Source organism: Phodopus roborovskii, unplaced genomic scaffold (assembly GCF_943737965.1).
Source record: "Phodopus roborovskii unplaced genomic scaffold, PHOROB, whole genome shotgun sequence".
NCBI classification, from domain to species: Eukaryota; Metazoa; Chordata; class Mammalia; order Rodentia; family Cricetidae; genus Phodopus; species Phodopus roborovskii.
Genome location: NW_026126469.1, coordinates 16750804 through 16772393, shown reverse-complemented (window position 1 = coordinate 16772393; position 21590 = coordinate 16750804). Strand labels below are relative to the sequence as shown.

General features: G+C 48.4%; 1 protein-coding gene across 2 annotated transcripts in view; it reads right to left on the bottom strand.

The window, feature by feature from the left end:
- Positions 1-339: 339 nt before the first annotated feature.
- Positions 340-21590, bottom strand: part of Bdh1 (3-hydroxybutyrate dehydrogenase 1) — a 28863-nt gene continuing 7612 nt past the window's right edge. For both annotated transcript variants that reach the window (XM_051191315.1, XM_051191316.1), the window contains exons 2-7: positions 19869-19994; positions 12094-12166; positions 10993-11103; positions 8747-8888; positions 2745-2897; positions 340-1159 (exon numbers count right to left, since the gene is read on the bottom strand). In XM_051191315.1, the coding sequence (XP_051047272.1) occupies positions 690-1159; positions 2745-2897; positions 8747-8888; positions 10993-11103; positions 12094-12166; positions 19869-19954 (1035 nt within the window). In that variant the 5' untranslated portion in view covers positions 19955-19994 and the 3' untranslated portion in view covers positions 340-689. The remainder of the gene's footprint in view (positions 1160-2744; positions 2898-8746; positions 8889-10992; positions 11104-12093; positions 12167-19868; positions 19995-21590) is intronic.

Sequence of the window (21590 nt, the reverse complement as noted above, 5' to 3'; positions counted from 1 at the left end):
ACTCTCAGCTGCCAATCTCTAGATTCCCCACCCCCAGCCAGCTGAGTCAGTGGCTGCTGGCCACCAGTCACATCGTGCCATGGTCGTGCAGAAACCACTCAGGGGCACCTGGTGGGACTGTCTCAGGAGAAGACACACTGCTGGCCAGAGAAGTCAAGGACTGATGGGTCCACAGTGTCCCCAGAACACAAATGTGATGAGTTTTTACAGCAATGCCAGTGCACAGTAGGACCACTTGGGCACAGCAAAAAGGGCATTTTGTATGCAGATCACAAGTTCTGCAAATTCTTCATGCACACAAGGAAAAAAAAATCTGTCCTTCATGCTCATGAGACTTGCTTAAGGATAAATATTTTGAATGGATGTTTTGGCTTTAAAATGATTTTGGATTCTATTATAACAATCTATTTTTAATATAAAGATATTTCCCACAAATCTTTGTATAAAATCAGCTTGAGATAGATAGAAGCACCATGTTGGCCCTGAGGCTTAGGGCCACACCTGTGCCCTCACATCTGTGAAGGTCCAGACCCATTCACCACGTGCACAAGTAAGGTTAATGCTAAAATAGGTCTTCCTAAGACAGTGGGTAATCCACAAGTGTAATCAGAAGGTAACTGTCCGAACTCCCTCCCCTCATCCTTCTCCCTCCCATCAGATCCCCTGGTCACAGAGGCCTCTGTAGCTCTTCAGTGTATGTAGATCATGTCAGAGATGGCCCCTGGAAAGTGGGTCATGATCTGCATTCGCAGCCACCAGTAGTAGTCCATGGGATGGTAGCGGGTATAGGGGGAGGCGGCTGTCAGGGCATGTGTGACAGCATTGATGACAGAGGACGTGTCTGTGGAGCCGCTGTTGCAGTAGGTCTCCATCTTGGCGATCTTCTCATCGAAATACTTCTTGCCATAGTCTTTGCGGACGACCTCAGGAAGATCATCCCACATCTTCTTGGCAATGGCCTGGATACGCTCTGGGCTATAGAGACTGGTAGCAGCAATGAAATTGCCGGGCTCCACCACACTGACCTTCACACCCAGAGGGTGCATCTCATAGCGGAGGCAGTCGGAGAAAGCCTCTACCCCAAACTTGGTGATGCAGTAAGGTGAGCGGGCTGGGTTGGCCATTCGGCCCAGCATACTGCTGATGTTAACAACACGGCCTATAGAAGAAGACAGCAAACATCTGCTCAGATGGATTGCCCTGTGACATGGTGGCCTGGCAGGGACAGCTTTAGAACCAGAGGCAGGGGGCCTCGGTGGACCACCTAGCTAACCAGGGTCCCCAATCTTCCTCAAGGACTCTGCTGTGCCAGGCAGGACCAGGGAAGGGGGAACAGAGGAGGAACAAGCCTGTGCACCAGGAGGGTGCCCTGGAAAAGGTACACACGCATGACTGATCACTGGCCGGAGCCTGCCTGGTGATAATACTGTGGGGTGGAAACATACCGGCCGTGTGTGAGACATGGAATGGCTATGTCTGTGTGAACCTATGCGTCCACTCTAAGCAGGGTCTGATGCCAGTTGGGGAGAAACACAAACCAAAACCTCCTCCTTCCCCTCAGTGAGCTTAAAACTCAGCTTCCCCAGTTAGGTACACAGAGAAGTATCATGGTGAGTCCAGGTGGGTGCTGACTGCTGGCACGGCCGGGGACAGAGATAGAGCACAGAAGCCAGAATGCCCAGGACCAGGCTGGCAAAAGGGAGCCTACAACACCCCCATCCCAGAGGAGGACGGGGGTGGTGGGCTATTCCCAGCACCAGAGCCAGAAAGAGTGGGCTGGGGCAGGAGCAGGAGCAGGGGCCTGACCTCCAAAGCTGATTTCAAGGCTGGACATGAGGTATCATTGCCCGACTCAAGCATTCTGTCACAGCCCTAGCCTGAGAATGGGTCCATCCCAACTTCTCCCATCCTGGTGGGGTTGGGGTAGATCCCACTCAGCCCAGGCTGACCTGGGTCAACTTGCCCAAGGGGTGCCCCCCAGAACATACACCCCCTAAGTGTGAGGTCACTAAAAGGTGGGGCTTCCTCTTGAAGACTACAGCTGATTCCTGTCCGTTCCTACATTGCCAAAACCTTGAGACAGATCTGGGGATCTGGTACCTTTTTGTCACAGTGGCTTGCTGTTCCAGGGAGAAAAGTCAGACCTCATGACTTTATAGCTAGCTTTGCTGATATATGGCTATTTTATGTGATCTGGGCATTGTGTCTGTTCTCCAAGTTTCTAGTCTTGTTTGAACTGAATAACACAATGTCTCATTTTTAAGCTATGGAACATACTAACATTTGTTTAATATTACACTGTGATATGACAGCATGCAGACACAGTTGGTGGACATGTGGTTACTTCTCCAGAACTGGTTCTTAGAGGGCAAGCCGCTATGATCCATAAGCCCTGAGTGCACTGAACTACCTTTCCTGTGCGTTTTTGAGACAGGGTTTCATTATGTGTCCTAGGCTGACATTAACTCAGGATCTTGCTTCAGTCAGTGCTGGCTTACAGTTGTGTACCACCATCCCAACCCATCTACTCTACTTCTGAAAGCCACAGACTCCTCGCCCCTACCTGGCCATGCACTTCTCCCCATCACCATTCCCACGCCCAGCATGGCTCTGAGACCCCTGAAGTCGCCTCACTACTGTGGATGCTAGCTCTGGCAGCTCTGGTGTTTCCAATCTGAACAGGAATGAAAAGGTCGGGCAGGTACAATGAGGGGTGGGCAGGAAGAATCTGTCTTCCAGCTCACCTTTGGCTCTCCGGAGAAGGGGGAGGAAGGATTTCGTTGTGCGCACTGTACCCCAGAGGTTCACTTCTGCCACTTCTTTGTATGTCTCCATGCTGGTGAACTCCACCTCCCCGAATGTTGAAATGCCTGCATTGTTAACCAGGCCCCACAATCCTGGACGAAAGAGGACACAGCAGGTCACCATGTGGGCTCCGATGCCACTAGCCCATCGCCGCTCTCTATTCTGATCTTTCTCCCATGACCCCCAGCCTCTTGCCCAAGGCTCTCAGGAAACATTTCTAGAGTCGGCCAAGAGTGAAAGGAGAGAGAGAGAGAGAGAGAGAGAGAGAGAGAGAGAGAGAGAGAGAGAGAGAGAGAGAGAGAGAGAGAGAGAGAACCAACATCCAGGCTTCCTGTCACTGCTGGCTGAATCAATTCTCAGCCCTTCATGACTGAGTCTTGCAGGATCTTCGCCCATGTCTTGCTCCACACCTACACTGGACAGGTTGGCTTTTGTCAACTTGATGAGTATCTGGGAAGAGGTAATAGTAATTGAAAAGATTACTATTACTCCGTACGAGCTGCCTGTAGGCAAATCTATAGGGCGTTTTCTTGCGGGTGATACAATGCCTTGCCAGGTGGTGTGTACAAAAACAAACTGTAGAGCAAGCCAGTAAGCGGCACTCCCCCATGGCCTCTGCTCTGTTCCCGCCTCCAGGCTCCTGCTCTGAGTTCCTGCCCCGATTTCCTTCACAGAGATGGTATTTTATATGCCAAATAAACTTTTCCCAGTGTGTTTTTTGGTCATGGTGTTTATCACAGCAACAGAAAAGGAAGGAAGACAGGCATTTCCCTCTCCTCCATATGACCTCAAGTCTACACCCTGTATCTATTCATGCAACTCAGCTATTGTTTCTATTGCCCCGCTTGCCAGTGACCAGGCAAACCTCAGGAATTTTCCAAGCCAAGCTCATAGAAGGACCCAAAACTTCAAGGTCACCCATTAAGTTATGGGTTCTGCTGCCAAGCCTTGCTCATGATCAGGCCCCACCCTACTCCACCTTGGAACTCGTAACAAATTCTCTGTTCTCTCATGTTCCTCTCCTGAGCGTGCTGCTGTTTGCTGGTCACACATTAAGGGACAGTGTGTCTCTTCTCACCCTCTCCTAAGCCTGTGTGTGTGTCAGTACAGGCTCCAAGAAGATGCCTGTACTCACAGCCTGCTCCAGCTGACTGTTTCACAGAGCAGCTAAGGGACAGCTGGCTTTTGTAGACGCAGACAATGTTGGTTCTGGAAAGTTCCTGGAGTTTATTTTGTCTTAACTATTTTGGCAGCAAGGGGAAACCAAAGCTGTCAAGGGAAAAGACAGCTTTAAGTCTCATCATTAAGTCGGAGATGGGGTTGGACCCGAGCCAAGGGAAGGCGCCTGCTTTCCAGGGTTTTGAGTTCCGTTTTGGGGGTGTAAGAAGTGGATGGGTCAGAGCCCCAGGGCAGAGTGGGGTCCTTCCTCTTTGTTATGGAGATTCTCAGGGTTTGGTCTCCTCATGGCTTAACCTCCTGCCACAAAAAGCTCTGTGCTCCTTGCAGGGGCTTCAGCAGAGGCAGGATGCTTGCTCATCACCTGTGAGAATGAGGCCTGGGACTCACTCTCCCAGTGCATCACGGGAATGAGTTTGTGTAAATGACAGGGTAATTGGTCTCCAGTTGCTTTCCTTCCGTCTTGTCCAAATTAAAGCTTGGTCAGCTGACCTCTGGTGCCTTCTCCTTCAATTACAGGGAATTAAGGGCATTTATTAAGGAGAGGAAATTGCTGGTGTCCAAAGAGCTCTCTCCTGCACCAGCTGCCTGCTGGGGCTCCCTGCCCTCAGCTCTCAGGCTAAAGTTGTGACCTTGAGGCACAACCCACACAATCAGAGGCATCCCAGAAACCCCACAGCTCCAACAGCTGTCTTCTGGCTTCCCTGAGGCTTCCAGCTGGAGCCCAAAGCCTCTCTGGTGGCTATGGCTAACCCTTAGGCCCATGCCCCTCTCCACCCACAGCAGCCGTCCTTAACTGTCCATTAGGAACGCAGTGCATGTGTGTTGGGTGATGAACGTCTACTACATTTCTACCCCCTAAGACCGTGCTACCTGATCTCCTTCCTTCTGAGAACATCCTAACCTCTCCATCCTGTCACACCACTCTGGACTCCAACCTCCCATCTACTGTTCATCCTGTTCTCCTATGGCCTCTAAGAGGCCACCAACTAAGTCCGGCCCCATCTCTAATCTCTTCTTTGATACCATCTACTAATGGCCCTGGGCACCAGCTCCGCCCCCCCGCTGCCCCCCCCAGTGACACAGAGAATCCCAGCATTTTTCCTCTACCTGCCGCCACCCCTAGAAGTCATATCCAGTGTCTCATGCTCAGCCTGACTCTCCTGAATGTTAACACAGTCTTTTCTGCTACTACATACTTGTAGAAGACCTTTCCAGTGGCTTTGTGTCTGACTCAAATGGGACAGTATCACAGGGTCTAAAATGTATGTGTGTACATTCAACCTAAAAGTAAAACAATTGTATCTAGTACTACTGTCCAATAAAGATGAATTAAACTTAACCTATGTAAGTACACTGAGTGCCGACTGGGCAAGCAACAGTTGACCTGGTACTTCTCCGGAGTCCTTGGCCAGTCAGGGTTCTAAAGAAACTTCAACAGCACTCTTGCCAGCCCAGGGGGCAGCTGCTTCCCCAGAATGGCCTCAGTATTATCTCTGTGTCCAGACAAGTCCCATGTGCCTTTAGAGGGACTGGATCCACAACTCCACCTTACTGTCCCTTCTGTCTGAGCTGCACAGTCCTAACTCACCCTGACCACCACTAACACGCTGAGTTCTGTTAGTGTTACTATGTTCACTCCTCCAACTCCTCCCCCTCTCCCCATCCAATGTGTCACCCAGGGCTGGAAAGATGGCATGATCAGAATGGCACTGGTGATGTCACCTGACCCTCATAACTAAGTCACACAGTAGATGCTAAATCAACCCATAGCTGACTGGTGCAACTGAGGCTCATAGAGGCTTCGTCTTTGCTCGGTGTCACTGGGGACTAGGCAAGGAAGGTGAGATCTGACCCAGGACTGAGGACAAGCCTTCATGCGTAGCCCCACTGTGGCAAAGAGTCAGTTCTGTTTCCTTCTGCATTAACACAAGCCCTGGCTGAACTCTGTTGTGCTCTGTGAAGATCCCTCCAGGTCTCCCTGCCTCAATCCATAGCCTCCATCTCTACCCAGGCTCATCTTTCTCCCCATTCCTGTGGCTCTAAATCTGCAGTGTAGCACCCGAGGCCTTTGCAGACTTCTCTCCACATACTCTGCCTCTCAGTATGAACAGCTTGGCTGCTCCTTGGGAAAGCCGCCCCCTGCTTCCACAGTCATAAGGTCTAGACTAGGCAAGAGATGGCTAGAAATACTTTACCACTTCACAGACAAGCAAGCTGAGGCCCACATCGGAGCTGGTTCATACCCAAGTCACACTTGTTTAGAGAGGTGAAGGTCTGGATAAATACAGTCCCTGTCCCCATCCCCCGCCCCCCAAGATCAAGGGACAACCTGATGTAAAGGATTCCCTGCCCACAGCATAAGGCCCTGGGTTGTTTAACTGCTTCTCAGAGGTTTGTCCAGAAGCCACTAGGTTGGTGTCTAGCTCCTAGCATAGTCCAGAGCTTCAAGCAGGGGCTCAGTAAATGCTTCCCCATTGGTAAGTAATGGCTCCAGGGGCAGGCCGTACCTACACTGTCAGTGTGTGTGTGCATGCTTTCCTGGAGTTGGGAGGGCTGGTCACAGGCTCAGGGTCCTACAAAGCAGGGTAGGTGGCTGAACTCTCTAAGCAGAGTTCACTTCACCTCAGCACCTGAGGTGGCTTCCCAGACTTTGGTGGTGACTGTCCCATAGAGCCAGAGTGAAAAGCAGCATCAAAATGTGCCCAGGAGGGCCCAAGATGGGCGTACATCTGTCCTTATCCAGACTGGGTGGGATGGTAAACCTGACTGCTGGGACGCTCTGGGAGGGTGCCACCTGGAGGCCAAAGCCAACAGTGCTCAATGGGAGGTGTTCAGACTTACCAGGAAAAGGACAATCAGGGCTAGAAGAAGGGGCATGGGGGAGGGGCGCGGACAGGGACACAACTGGCAGGAAGAGGTTGATGGAGAGGATGGAAAAGAGTGTGTGTGGGGGGGGAAGCCGGCATGCAAATGCTATCTGACAGCTTTGCTTTCTGGTTTTGAACCGGAAAACTCCAAAATTGCAGGATGGTTTCTGTGAATGGCAGAACAGTAGCCATGGATCCCAGCTGTGCTCCATTCTGCCAAGTCCCACAAGCTGTGACTCCAGGCTGCCTGCTGCTGTGGCCTTTCTGCTTCCTAGTCTGTGAAGGCAATGCCCTAGCTGTCCAGGGAGACTGTGGGGGACAAAGGGTGACAGGCTATGTGACTGGTGATCATCCCTGTGGGACCCGCCTGCCTTTTCTTAATGGGCCAGGGACACCAAGTATCGCTGTTAATTATTAAACAGATGTCCAGAGGGTCTTCAGCACACAGGGCTCCTGGAGAACACAGCGCCCCAGAGTGGCCTCTAGGAGGGTAGTGTGGCAGCCCCAAGCTGCTGAAGTGACCCTAAGGCTCCCTAAGGAACAGTCTCTTCTGTTAGTCATGTGGCACAAGTTCGTCTCAGAGATGGCAGTGTTTTGTTTTGTTTTTTCAGCCTGGCGGTTTTGGTCAGCTACGAAGCGCAGGTGCAGGTCACCCAGCCCCTTCACTGGGCCCCACCCAGCAGTTGAGCAGCAGGGAGCTAACATGTCAAGGGGCTCCAAGATCAACAGCACAGACTGGCTTTTGCACAGGGCCTACTGTATGGCCCAGCTCCCTGCTCCTGAGGTCCACTTGAATGGTAACCCCCTCAGATGGAGAGCAGACTCCCTCAAACTATAAAGTCCCCCACACAGGCTGAACTAGGACGAAACAAGATGCTCAGGGAGCCTCTCCAACATTTGATCCTTGGACCATTGGCTCTCTACATTGTCTATAACTTTAGCTTTGAGCACTCCATCCAACCGGCTCCCTCTCCCTGGGTCCTACATCCCCTCTGGACACATCCCAGAGTGTCCCATGGGCATCTCCGTGCCTATTCACCCTCATCTTGCTCTTGCAGTGGAGGACACCAGCTATGTAGGACAGACACCTCTTGCCACTTCATTTCCATATCCAAATTGTCTGCTAGCTTGTTCTCTAGGTACGACTAGCGAGCTCCTACCACTGTGTTCAGGGCTCTGCCACCCGTACTCCCCTTTAACCCACCATTCCCTTCTGTAATGCAGGCTTCAGGGGGAGCTTCACAAGTCAAGCCAGGCCACGACCCCAAGACAGTCCCTTCACTCTCCAGTACCTTCTGCAAAGCTGACAGTCCTCTACCTCATCTGCTGCCACCTCCAGTCTCAAACTTACCATGAAGGTACCATTTGCCGTATCCCAGCCCACCATGGGCTGCAGCCCATCATTGTTCACGCTCTGCCCTCCCTTTGGCATAACCCTCCTGGCTCTCTACCACACTACCTATCCCTACCCTACCCCTGGCACTGGGCAACGGCCCCCTTCCCTTGCTGCTGCCTCTGTTCATGCCATGCTTCCTGATGGTGAAATCCATCCACTCACAGAACTGTAAGCTTTGGCTATCCCCACCACTCAGCCCAGTGCCTGGCCCAGGGTGGACATTCAAAGAGCACTGGATGAACCGGCCCGAATTAGTATGTCAATCTGTCACTCCACAGATTTCAAACTCGCCTATAGCCATTTTTCTGCCCTATTGCACCAGTATGCTTAATTTAATCCATTCCCTTAAACCAAGCAGGAGAAAGAGTTTAAACAATAGAGGAGCCTTTTCCCAGGAGGCCTGCAAATGGAGGGCAGCATTGGCCAGGATCCCTACAATGGCACCACACACCAACCCTGAGTTTCACAGCACTGGCAGTCTCTCTCAAGGCACCCTTACCCTCTTCAGGGTCCTTCAGGCTGGAGTGGACGGTCTCTACTGCTTTCTCGATCTCTTCACCATTGCAGACATTGAGCTGGATGGTTCTTAGTCGGTCACTGTTTAAGCTGTCCAGCTCATTAACCCCAGCATCACCTTTGTCCTGGGGAGATAGGGCTGTAGTCACCTCTGTCCTTCTTGCCATGGGCAAGCTCTGGATTTATGACCTGGCCCAGGTAGGGACTGACTCTAATGCCCTGAGGCTTACACTGATATGGGGATGTGAATGCTCACAGTAACACAATTCAAAACAGCCAAAAGTCAAGCCAAGTGCTTATTTTTAATTTTTATGAATGTTTTTTAGAAATGCAGTTTGGGGCTGGAAAGATGGCTCAGCAGTTAAGAGCACTTGCAGAGGACTTGGGTTTAGTTCCCAGTACCCACAGAGTGGTTCACAACCATCTGTAACTCCAGTTCCAGGGTATCTGATGCCCTTTTCTGGCCTCTGGGAGCTCCAGACATATATGTGGTATACATATATGCAGGCAAAACATCCATACATATAAAAAAATAAATCTCTAAAGTTTTTATCCAGTTTATCTAGGGTACAAATGAACAAAGCACTGTAGTATATCCATATAATCAAGTAATATTCTGCAGAAAAAATGAACTATGATACATGCTACAATATAGATGGCTCTCAAAATCATGCTAGGGCCAGGTGTGGTGGGGCACGCCTTTAATCTCAGCACCTGGAAGGCAGAGACAAATGGATCTCTGTGGGTTCTTGGCAGTGAGACTCTGTCTAAAAACAAACAAAGAAAACATTGTGCTATGTGAAAGACACATAGTAAAAAGACCCAGTAACTTTGAATCCAATGTGAAAAACATCCAGAGAAGGCAAGTCTAGGGGGATGGAAATCAGTGACTGGCTGGGGCTTGAGGTGCATGGGACGGCTGCGTGCGTGCGTGCGTGCGTGCGTGCGTGCGTGCGTGCGTGTGTGTGTGTGTGTGTGTGTGTGTGTGTGGGGGGGGGTGGAATGTCAGCATATAACTGAAAAGAACCAAAGGGAAAATATTGATCCAGGAAAATGTCCTAAAAGTGACCTGTGGAGGTTGCTCTCTGAACTGGGGGGACAATCCCCTAGTTACATTTGCAGTCTCCTATCCTAGTACTTCCCTTCATGGACCCTAAATGCTACTTGATGTCCCAAAATAGTTAGCTCTACACTTTCAAGTCTGTGTTGGGATGTCCCTTCTGTCTCTCAGATCATGTCTCCTAGTCTTCATCTATGACAGCCCTGAACAATGTCACCTCCCCATCAAGTCAGAGCCAATCTCTCCCCCTCACCCGGAACAATCTGGAAAGACCTGAGAATGCTTCCATTCTACTTCTTCAGCTGTGCCTATGCATGGTGTCCTCTTACCACTGGATGGAGAACTCTCTGAATGTGCTGGCTATTTTATGTCAGTTTGACCCAAGCTAGAGTCATCTGAGAGGAGGGAATGCCAATTGAGAAAATGCCTCCAAAAGATCAAGCAAGCCTATAGGCCATTTTCTTAATTAGTGATAGATGTGGGAAGGCCTAGGCTATGGTGGGTGATACCACTCCTGGACTGGTGGTCCTGGGTTCTGTAAGAAAGCAGGCTGAGCAAGTCATGAGGAGCAGGCCACTAAGCAGCACCCCTCCATGGCCTCTGTGTCAGCTCCTGCCTCCAATGCTTGCCCTGTTTGTTCCTGCCCTCACTGCCTTCTACAAAGAAATGTGATATGGAAATGTAGGCAAAGTAAACACTTTCCTCCCCAACTTGCTTTTGGTCATGGTGTTTATCACAGCAATATAACTCTAAGATACTGGATCTTGGAGCACTCTTATTCCACAGCATCTAGCAAAGTGGCAGGCCCATCATTTGACGAGTGAATAAATGGCAGAGCAATGGATGGATGAGCAATGGAAGGATTGGTGGATGAATGGATGCATAGATTTATGCATGGATGATGCATGGGAGGATGCGTGGATGCATGCACCTGTGCAAAAAGCTGGAACAAATGAGACTGAAGTAGGGAAAGTGTAGGCTGTTTTAGCAACACATAGAAGAGCATGCACATGTGAGAGTGTGTGCGCAAGTGAGAGTGTGTGCACATGCACGCGCACGCGCACGCGCGCGCGCGCGCACACACACACACACACACACACACACACACACACAGGGAGAGAGAGAGAGAGAGAGCTTGGATAATAGTAAAGAAAATGGCCCAGTCTTACCTTCATTAAGCATCCAGCAAATACAAGGAAACCTTTTGAGTGTAGATGTTTGGCCAAAGAGAACCCAAATCCGGAGTCACAGCCTGTGACCAGGACAGCTTTGCCACTATCCTGTTTTAGAAAGTTAGACCCATGTTAGGAACCCAGGATCCTGAGGAGAGCAACCAGCCTTCCCCAGCCCTCTGCACAGTAATATTAATGCATGCTGGGTGGCCAAGCCTCATCCCCCTAGCTGGCTCTCACTTTCTGGAGAATGACAGGCATCAAGGCATACTGGGACTGGCACTTAGAATCAGGAGACCAAGCTCCAGCCTAGACTCAGCCAGCAACAGGACTGCCTGGGAAATGACTCCTGCTTTCTCAGTGTCTTATCTATAGTCACCATGATGCTCACTGCCCTTGTCATCTTCATCAAAGCCAGGCTTATCCAGTGCTTCCTGAGCGCAAAGCACTGGGCATGTACTCTATTCATATCATGCCCCCATCCCCAACCATAACCTATGGTTCTCAACCTTCCCAGTGCTGCGACCCTTTACTACAGTTTCATGTTGTGGTGACCTTCAACCATAAAATTATTTTGTTGCCACTTCATAACTGTAATTTTGCTACTGTTACAAATGTAAATATCTGTGTTTTCCAATGGTCTTGGGAAACCCCTGTGGAAGGGTGGTACAACCCCAATCTCCCCCAAGGGGTCATGACCCATAGGTTGAGAACAGCTGCTATAGAGTAAGTGTGCTTACTCCATGTCTCCAGTGGGGAAACAGAGTCACTTTCAAAATGTAGTTAATGGCAGGACTGGAACACAGATAGGGCTGAGAGACCCCAGAACCTCACTCTGAAACCCAGTTCTTTGCTTCCTGGCAGGTGCTCCCCACAAGTTCCCTGACTGGGAGGGGTAGAGTGTGTCATCACTGCTCCCATATGCATGGGGAGAGGGTCTACCTGCTGGTGGAGGGCCTCAAAGAAGGCTTAAGCGAAAATGTGGTTCGGAGTGTTCCAGCCACTCTGTCCAGGCCCATTCAGAAGGTAGCTCACGGCCTGGAGTCCCAAAAGGGCCCTCCCAACCTCAGGGCTCGCAGGGAGCTGGCTGCCACTCACCGCATTTGCCTCACTGGTATAAGTCCGACGGATGGATGCAGTGAAGGATGCTGGGTAAAACAACAGTGTGTGTCTGTAAGAAAAGAGTAAACCATGAATTCAAGGTACAAGTCCTTCTCCAGACCCCACTCATGGGGAGAAAGATCTTGGAACACCCTCAACCACCACCTAAGCTAAGGTAGCACCGATTTTTCTCCCCACCCGAGGCTCTGGGTCAGCTCTGTTACTGCTTAGAGACCCCCTCCCCACCAGGAGCCAGGCAGGCAGGCAGTGGACCAGGCCTGTGCAGCAGCTGTCTCAGCTACTAGATGGGAGTTGCCTTCCTGAGAAGAAAGCCAGCCCAATGGCTACTTTTCATAGGAAGCCATGCCAAAACTTGGCTGGTCCTTGGCCTACTCCAGTAATATTCATTTTCTGCTTTCCAGGGTGACACAGATGGTGAGTATTCCGTGATCAAGGTGTAATCAAAGCATGCATGTGCTTTCAGAGAACATTTCTTTTAAAGCCTTCTGCAGGCTGGTGAGATAGATTAGTGGGTAAAGGTTATTGCTGCCAACCCCAACAGCCTGAGATTCATCACCAGAGCCACATGATGCTAGGAGAGAGGACTGATCACTGCAGGCTGTCCTCTGATCTCCACATGTGGGCATGTACACATACACGCACACACATGCACATTAAAAGTAAAGCTGCCTTTATTTTCAGTGTTTCAACTCTCCGTAAGCTCAATGCTGTTTTCCTGATCTTGTTTTTAAACTTTTTATGCGTAGATAATTATAGACATACACACTGTTTACAAACAATAGAGCTGGGCTGGGTAGAGGCAGGCTTGTAATCACAGCTACTTGGGAAGATGAAGCAGAAGGATCATACATTTAAGGCCATCCTGGGCAACTTGGTGAGACCCTGCCTATCATGGAAAGTAAAAATAGGGCTGTGGGTACAGTTCAGCGGTATAGTGCTTTCCTATCACATGCAAAATCCTAGATTTAATCCCCAGTACTAGGAAACGAGAGGGATGGGGAGAGGGAGAAGAGAGAAGAGAGGAGAGGGAAGAGAAAAGGAAAGAAAAGCAAGCAAGCAGACAGATGTTGGGTACCCCTTGCCCAGTTTCTATTAATGGTAGAATTGCACGACTGCAATATCACAGCCAGGATACTGACAGAGATACAGCAACAATGTGGAACATTTCCATCATGTTTTGCATCTTTCTCTTTACCCTTTCCAGAGCCACACCCACCCCACCCTCTTCAATCTGTTCTCTATCACTACAACTATCATTTCAGCAATGTTAAGCCAGGCATGGTGGCTTAATCCCAACATGCAGGGGACTGATGCAAGAAGACTCTGGGAGTTCCCGGCCAGCCTATACTACAAAGTACAATTCTACCTCAAAAACACAAGATGGTAACACCAAAGAGAACTGTGAGAAATATAGTACATAGCCCCTGGGTCTAGCTTGGTACACTCAAGTGTTGCTCTCTGGAAACAAGCTTGCCCTTTTATGTCTAAGTCCCCTCTCTAACTTGGGCAACTGTCTAACTATATTTACTTTCTGAAGGTCTTCTGGGTAGCTTCCACCTTTTATTTATTATGAATAAAGCCACTATGAATATTCCTGGGCAGGATTTTGTATAAACATGTTTCTCTTGGATAAACTCCCAGGAGTGTAACCATTGGGTCATATGGTAGGTGTATACTTTGATTTTAAAGAGACTGGGAGCTGTTTACAGCTCAGGAGCAGAGGAAGCATGCATTCCCAGCAGGAATGTATGACGACACAGTTTCTCCACATACTTCCCAGAACTTGATGATGTCACTATTTTTAATTTTTTATTTGTTATTGCTGGTTTTTGAGACAGGGTCTCACGTAGGCCAGGCTAGTATGGGACTTGTAGACCAGACTGACTCAAACTGGCCAACATCCTTCTGTCTCACTATGCCAAGTGCTGGCATTTAAAGGCCACTGTTTTTTTTTTTTAGTCATGTCTAAAACTATACATGATTATCTCATTTGTTTTTAATTTGCATTTCTCTAATAGCTAATGACGTTGGTTATCTACTGCCTGCCTCAGGTCAGACGCCTAATAAGATACCATAGTATGGGTGCCTTACAAACTAGACAGTGCTTTATAAAGGGTCAAAACTTAACAGCTTTGAAAACTGGGAAGCTCAAACTCGAGGTGTTAGCAGATATGAGAGTCCACTACTGTGATTTTACTTGTCAGAAGGAGATGGGGGGAGTTGTCTTAGACCTCTGTCACCAAGACATTAACCCACTGATGAAGGCTTTGCTTCTATGACCTAATACTTCCTAAGGCCCAACCTTCTCACACCAGCTGGCATGGTCGCTTTTAACTATCAACTGGACAGGATTTGGAAACAACCTAAAAGACACAAGCTGTCTTTGAGCGCTTCCAAAGAGGATTCACTCTGGGTAGGAGAGCTACCTCAGAGGCAGCTGCAACTTTTAATGGTGGGTTCATATGCATAGAAGTCTGAAGGGAAAGCTTGCTGCTGGCCTGTGCTTACTTCTTCCTGAGGTGCACACTCTACTGTTACTATCCGATTCCAGTTTCTTCTGCCTTCCAATGTGGATTGAAAACCAGTGATGATCAGGGATCTCCCAGGCCTCCAGCACTGTTTTGAGACTGCTGAGACATCTAGCTTTATGGTTTGAGCAGTTACTGGGGTCTCGGGCTCTCCGATGTGTTCACAACAATTGTTGAGACTATCCAGCTCTACTGTGCAACCCATTCTAACTCACCCCTTTTATAAGCCATCCCCCTATATTCCTCTAGAGAACCACAATACACCAGCAATATGGGAAGTAGGATTTCAGCATTTGTGGGGACATCCTGTGTTTGGGCACATTCTAAGTGGACTCTCTACCTTCACAGGTGAACTTTGAACATCCTTTGGATGCTCTAGGTGCCTTTGCTACCTGTGTGGCAAAAAAATATTATGTTCTCCTAATCTGTAACAGCCTCCTTCCAGTGTGTGTCTGGAGACAGTCTCCCTGTGTACCCTTAAGTAGCTGGGAACTTGTTTGTAAATGAGGCTAGCCTTAAACTCACAGAGATCTACCTGCTGCTGCCTCCCAAATGGGGATTAAAAGTGTGCACTGCCATGTCTGCCCCCGTTCTCTTAGCAGGGACTACTCAAGGGAATGTGTTTCCTTTTGATGATGTCTAATCGATCCATTTTTCCTCTTATAGGGCATATGTGGCTCTTGACCTAAACTTAACCCCCTGTTTTTTTCCTGAAAGTTTCCCATTTAAGCTCTCGGTTCTGAGTCTGTGCTGGCATGAGACAACACTTAGGTCAATTTAAGCTCATGGTTCTTTCTGAGTCTGTGCTGGTGTGAGACACCACTTAGAGAATTTGGTTTTGCTTGTGAGACCCAGCACTGTTTGAAATGTTATCTTCTGAATCACTGTTGCCAAAAAGCAGTCAAGCATATTGTGTGGCCTACTTCTGAAGCTCTCAATGTTCCGTTGACCTATGTACCCTCACTTTATTTCTTTTTTTGAAAAAGAAATTATTATTCTATTTCTTTTGCCTTTCCACGTAAATTTTAGAATAACTTCTATACTACAACATGGATGGCATCTGAGGTTGCCCTCTGGGCTTCATTGCACCCACACATCCATCTATACCCACATAAACACACATTCATCCATACCCACATAAATATACATGTATGTATGTACACATACACACACAGGCATGTACACACACACACACACACACACACACACAGTGGGTATTCTTCCCATCCGTGACCTATGGCTATCTGACAAGAGGCAGAGCTTCTTGTCTGCTGACATAAGTCCTTTGAAAGAAAGAGGGGGCTGGTGCTCACTCTCTTGTGTGTTGGTCAGAGATGGATTGCTGCTTCCATTCACCCCAGGGCAGAATGGGTGACGGCCGGCACTCTCCACCTTGTTATCAGAGAGTGTTTCCTAATAAACCTTGGGCATCCTTTAGTTTGGTCTTGTGCATTCATATATATTCACCAACACATGCATGCATACCTGTAAATAATTAAATAACTATCCGTATATCCCTGGAACAAATACATTTCTTTCATGTTTTATAGTTTAAAAAGATATTGTTGAATTCTACCTGTTAATAATTTAAGAGTCTGGCAGGGTGGTGATGGCATACACCTTTAATCCCAGCACTTGGGAGGCAGAGACAAGCAAATCTCTGAGTTTGAGGCCATCTTGGTCTACAGAGCAACACAGAGAAACCCTGACTCAAAATGAGTGTGTGTGTGTGTGTGTGTGTACGTGTGTGTGTGAGTGTGTGAGTGTGTGTATGTGAGTGAGAGTGTGTGTGTGTGAGGGAGAGTGTGTGTATGTATGTGTGTGTGAGTGTGTGTGTGTATGAGTGTGTGTGTGTGTGAGAGAGAGAGTGTGTGTGTATGTATGTGTGTGAGTGTGTGTGTATGAGTGTGTGTATGTATGTATGTGTGTGTGTGAGTGTGTGTGTGTGTATGAGTGTGTGTGTGTGAGAGAGTGTGTGTGTATGTATGTGTGTGAGTGTGTGTGTATGAGTGTGTGTGTATGAGTGTGTGTGTGTGAGAGAGTGTGTGTGTATGTATGTGTGTGAGTGTGTGTGTATGAGTGTGTGTATGTATGTATGTGTGTGAGTGTGTGTATGAGGGTGTGTGAGTGAGAGAGAGTGTGTGTGTGTGTGAGGGAGAATGTGTGTGTATGTGAGGAAGAGAGAGAGAGTGTGTGTGTGAGGGACAGTGTGTGTGTGTATGTGTGTGTGTGTGTGTGAGGGACAGTGTGTGTGTGTGTGTGTGTGTGTGTGTGTGTGTGTGTGTGTATACGGGTCTGTAGCTCCCCCTCCCACTTTCTGTGTTACTGTCTTTGTCTGGTTGGAGATAAGTATAATATTAGCTTCATAAACACTTCCATGACTTCATAAAGTCATAGAAAGCTCAGCCCAGCTCCAGGCCCCCACTGCTACTTCCCTGGGTGGGAGGGAGAAGTTGGTGGTCTCATTACTGCTTTGCACACATATGTATGGTCTCATTACTGATGGGGGTGGATAAAGTCTCCCAGCAGCCTCCCATGACTCTTCTTCCTCCAAAGCAGACAGAGCTATCCTAGAATGACGGTCCTGGTCTCTACTTAGCTTTCTTTGGCTGACGAGGATCCCCGCCCCACCCCCACCTCCACAGCATGCCTGTTGGGATGAAGTCCACTGTCTGCTGACCCTCACTGGCATGCATAGGCTGAGGCCACAGATGTCAGTAGAGCAATCACAGGCTAAGGCTTTTTGCCTTGCTAGGCTGGTCTTGCAGTTGGAGAAAATGACTTCGGAGGGAACTGTATAGATGGAATAAAATGGGACAAGCAGATGGGTACTGAATGGCATGCTGTCCCGAGAGATGTGACACACTGAAAACAGAGGTGGACCCAGGAACAAAGGGTGGCATTTGTAAGAGAAAGCATTTCCACTCGCTATAAAGAAGGACTGTATGTAGAGCTGTCCAAAGACACAAGGTGTGCTGTGAGAGGTAATGACTTCCCATCAATGGATACATTCAAATGCACCAAGGCTGGGAGGTCACACATCAAGGATGCCAGGGGATCAGCAGGATTCACCCTTAGGGAATGAAAGGAGCATGAAGCCCTTGGCAACTGAGATTCAAGAGAATTCAGGCCAGTGCTTCTCCCCAGGACCTAGTGCCGATCCTTAGCACAGGTCACCCCTTGTGCCAGCCTCCCTTTGTGTCTGCCCTCCCTCTGGGCCTCTACTGATACACCACCTTGGGGACATGTAATTCATTCTGATTCAGCTCTGCTGCCCCTGCAAATGGCACACACACTGACATTTGAAATACCAGATAACTCTTCATTACTCACGTAGTCAAGAATGTCCCTGTAGTAGTATTTTTTCCCCTCCTCAAATGAACCAGAAGTGCAACTAATGCCCCACTTCCCTTTAAAGACAAATCTTTGGTAGAAATATTTTAATTCCCTTTGGGGTTGTTTTTGATATAAGAAAATTTCAGAAATCTCTAAATGCCACTTTGGGGACAGGTTTTTCTATTTTTTATTTTATGTGCATGGATATTTTGCCTACAAATAGTATGTGTACCACGTGTGTGCAGTGGTTGCAGAGGTCAGAAGGGGGCACTCCCCTCCAGCTGGAGCTGGACTATCATGACCTGCCATGTGGATGCTCCCGGGAGCATCTAGGTCCTCTGGAAGAGCAGCAGGGCCTCTGAATCACTGAGCCATCTCTCCAGGCCCAGGTTTTTCACTTGCTTTAAAGGATAGAGGCCGGCAAATAATGGGGCAATTTTCCCTGGCAGCAGAATGATCTGCAGAGGTAACACAGCTCTTCCTAAATACACAGCACTTATATCAGAGACAAAGGTGAATTCTCCTTGGGCAAGGGTTGCTCTTATGTACAACAAAGCAGGAACCATGCAGTCGTGAGAGCAAAGGACAGAAGCAGAGCCATCTAAGAAGGGCAATTTATGCCGTGTGAACAGTGGTGTGGCTCCTGCCAGATTCCCAGGCAACTTCCTGCTTAATCCATTGGATACAGAATTTCTGATGTTGCAACATTCAAGGACTTGAATAATTAAAAGGTAAATAAGAATAGATTTTTTTTTTTTTAAAGGCAGAAAGATACTTCTCTCTAAAACCCTTCCACAGTCAGGATCCTTGTCCCCTTCAATGCAGTGAACACTGCTCTGCACGGGCACATTCTGTCACACGGTGACAATGAGAGCTAAATTCTATTTGCAGCGGAGCCTCTTGCTCTGGATCCCATACAAATGCTGAGAAATCCTAAAAGTCTGTTCTTTCTATCTATCTATCTATCTATCTATATATCTATCTATCTATCTATCTATTTTTTAATGTTTATTATTTATTGTGTATAGTGTCCTGCCTGCATGTATGCCTGCATGCCAGAAGAGGCAACCTCTGAGCCATTTCTCCAGCCCTCCGTGTCTGTTCTCAAGAAATTTACTATCATAGAAAAGACCAAGTGTCTTGCTATAGCATTTAACTTGGCAAACATTTCACTTCCCTCGAATATGACCAGAAGTTTGTCTTCTTTTGGAGCAGCAGAGCCCACAGAATTCCCCCTGCAACAGGCAAGATCTGCTGAGTGCAGCGACACAGGCCTAGACCTAGCATTCACAGGCTAAAGCGACAGGACCCTTGAAGCAAGGAGTTGGAAACCAGCCTGAGCAATATGGTAAGATGGTGTCTCCAAAATACCAAAGATCTGTTTGTTTAGTCTGTGCTTATTTAATTCTCCTAAACCATATAAGCAGTTCAGGGATGTCTAGGGCATTTCCTTAAGGTGTAAATATAGAAAGACCAAAGAAATGAGTCACACGGACACTGGTGGTGTGCTAAGGAGGGCACACCTCACTTCTGCAAGCTACTTACCAGATTACTAATCTGTATTTTACCACAACAATGCAATGACATACACACAAACCCTTAACCTGGAGGGACCCTGCACTGGGAGGGGCAGTCTTCAGAGTAGCTAGGAGTGGTCTTCTAGTGTCAAGATCACATAAGGCGATGAAGAGTACTGTTGACAGGACCAGAGCTGCATCCTCAGCACAGACACAGGAAGCTGGTCCTCTTTGCCCTGTGAGCCCTGGGAAGGCATGACTTCCAAGCACTGGAAGCCCCCTTCCCTGGGGTCTAGCAGGTACTGAGGACATCAGGATCCACCTGTGACAAACATGGTCCCCAAGGCCACTTCTTCCTTTAGTTGCTTACCTTGTCCCATTCTCTCTATTACAGACACTTAGAGTTTTTCCCGGGAGCTGTGACAGGGGTCTGGAGACACGGGCAGCCAGCATCATGTCAGTAGGTTGTAGGATGATCTGCTTCCTTCTGGTGGTTCTGAAACACAAAATGCATGCTCAGCCTCTTGCACTTGGAAGTTTAGTCAGGGACGGCCACTTTCTTCAGGTTGAAGTTAACTGACAAGGCCCTGCTCAAGCTAAAGCCTCAAGAGATGGAAAATTGGGAACCAGGGTGTGCCAAGGGTTCACAGAACAGCCATGGATGAGGACTGGTCACCTATGGGTGACAGACAGCACTCAACTAGACCAATGATCCTCCACGAAGGCTGTACAGTAACTACTGGGGGGAACTGACTTGGGAACATAACCAGGGGAAGGTTATGTCCTTGTGACACAGCAAAATGACATCATCTGTTAAGTTCATGATCAAGAACTGTGCAATTGAGTTTTGTGTTTTGTTGTTTTTTTGAAGCAGGGTTTCTCTGTGTAGCCCTGGCTATCCTGGAACTTGGTTTGTAGACCAGGCTGGCCTTGAACTCATAGAGATTCCAAATTTGACGACTAAAGGCATGCACCACCACCACCCAGAGAGTCTTAACAGTCTAAAAAAATGTAGTGTTTTAAGTAAGTTTACAACTTTATGTTGGCCCACATTTGTAGCTGTCCTCAGCTATATGTGACCTGCAGGCCACAGGTCTGACACACGTGTTAGGGAGTTCTCTGGAAGTACCACTAACCACTGAGCAACCCAGTCTGGGTGGATCCATCTCAGCAAGCCCTGTTCCCTTGTCCAGGTTTCGAATATCTAACAAAACTCAAGGGCATAGAGGCTGGAGCTACAAAATGAGAAGCAAGACTCTTCACATTAAAACACACACACACAATCCAGGCAGGATAGTACAGGCCTATCATCCTAGCATTCAGGAGGCTGAGGCAGAAGAACTGTAAGTGGGAAGTCAGCCTAGACTATAAAGCAAGTTCCTCACCAGCCTGGGCTATAACACTGCCTAAAACAAATCAACAATAACAAAATCTGCACACAGAGCAAACCAAAGACCACACATAACCCCCCTCATCCTTACCCTAATAAGGTAAAATCAAATGACTGCAACTAGGTCCTATGTCACTCGGTGTCACCTAAGGCCTACCCAGCACTATGACGATTAAATGTCATGTATACAAACCAGACTCAGACCAGGCCAGTACTAAGGTGGTTGACCAATCAACTAACATGATGCTCGTCACAGAGGGCAGCTGGGGGTATTTGGCTCCTTTAATCTGCCGAAAATGAAGAGAAGCGGAGGTCTCCCCTGCTTGCCTTATGTTTCCATTAGTAACTGTTGCTCAACATGAGTGGTAGCACCTTCCCATTCTGGGCAACAGTGACAACTTCTAGCCAAAGGGCTAGGAGGGGAGGCTGGGAAGATCGACATGGCTGGAGCAGAACTACACATCCATTCTTCCTTCCTTCCTTCTTCCTTTTAAGACAGGGTCTCACTGTGTAGCCTTGGCTGGCCTGGAGCTCACAGTGTAGACCGGCTGGCCTCGAACTCAAAAAGATCTGTCTGTCTCTATGAATGCTGGGACTAAAGGCATGTTCCACCATATCTAGCACACAGACTTCTTATAAAGGCCTCAAGATTCAACCAGGGAGCTGCACCCTGAAGACATTAGCTAATCTGGATCAGCCCCC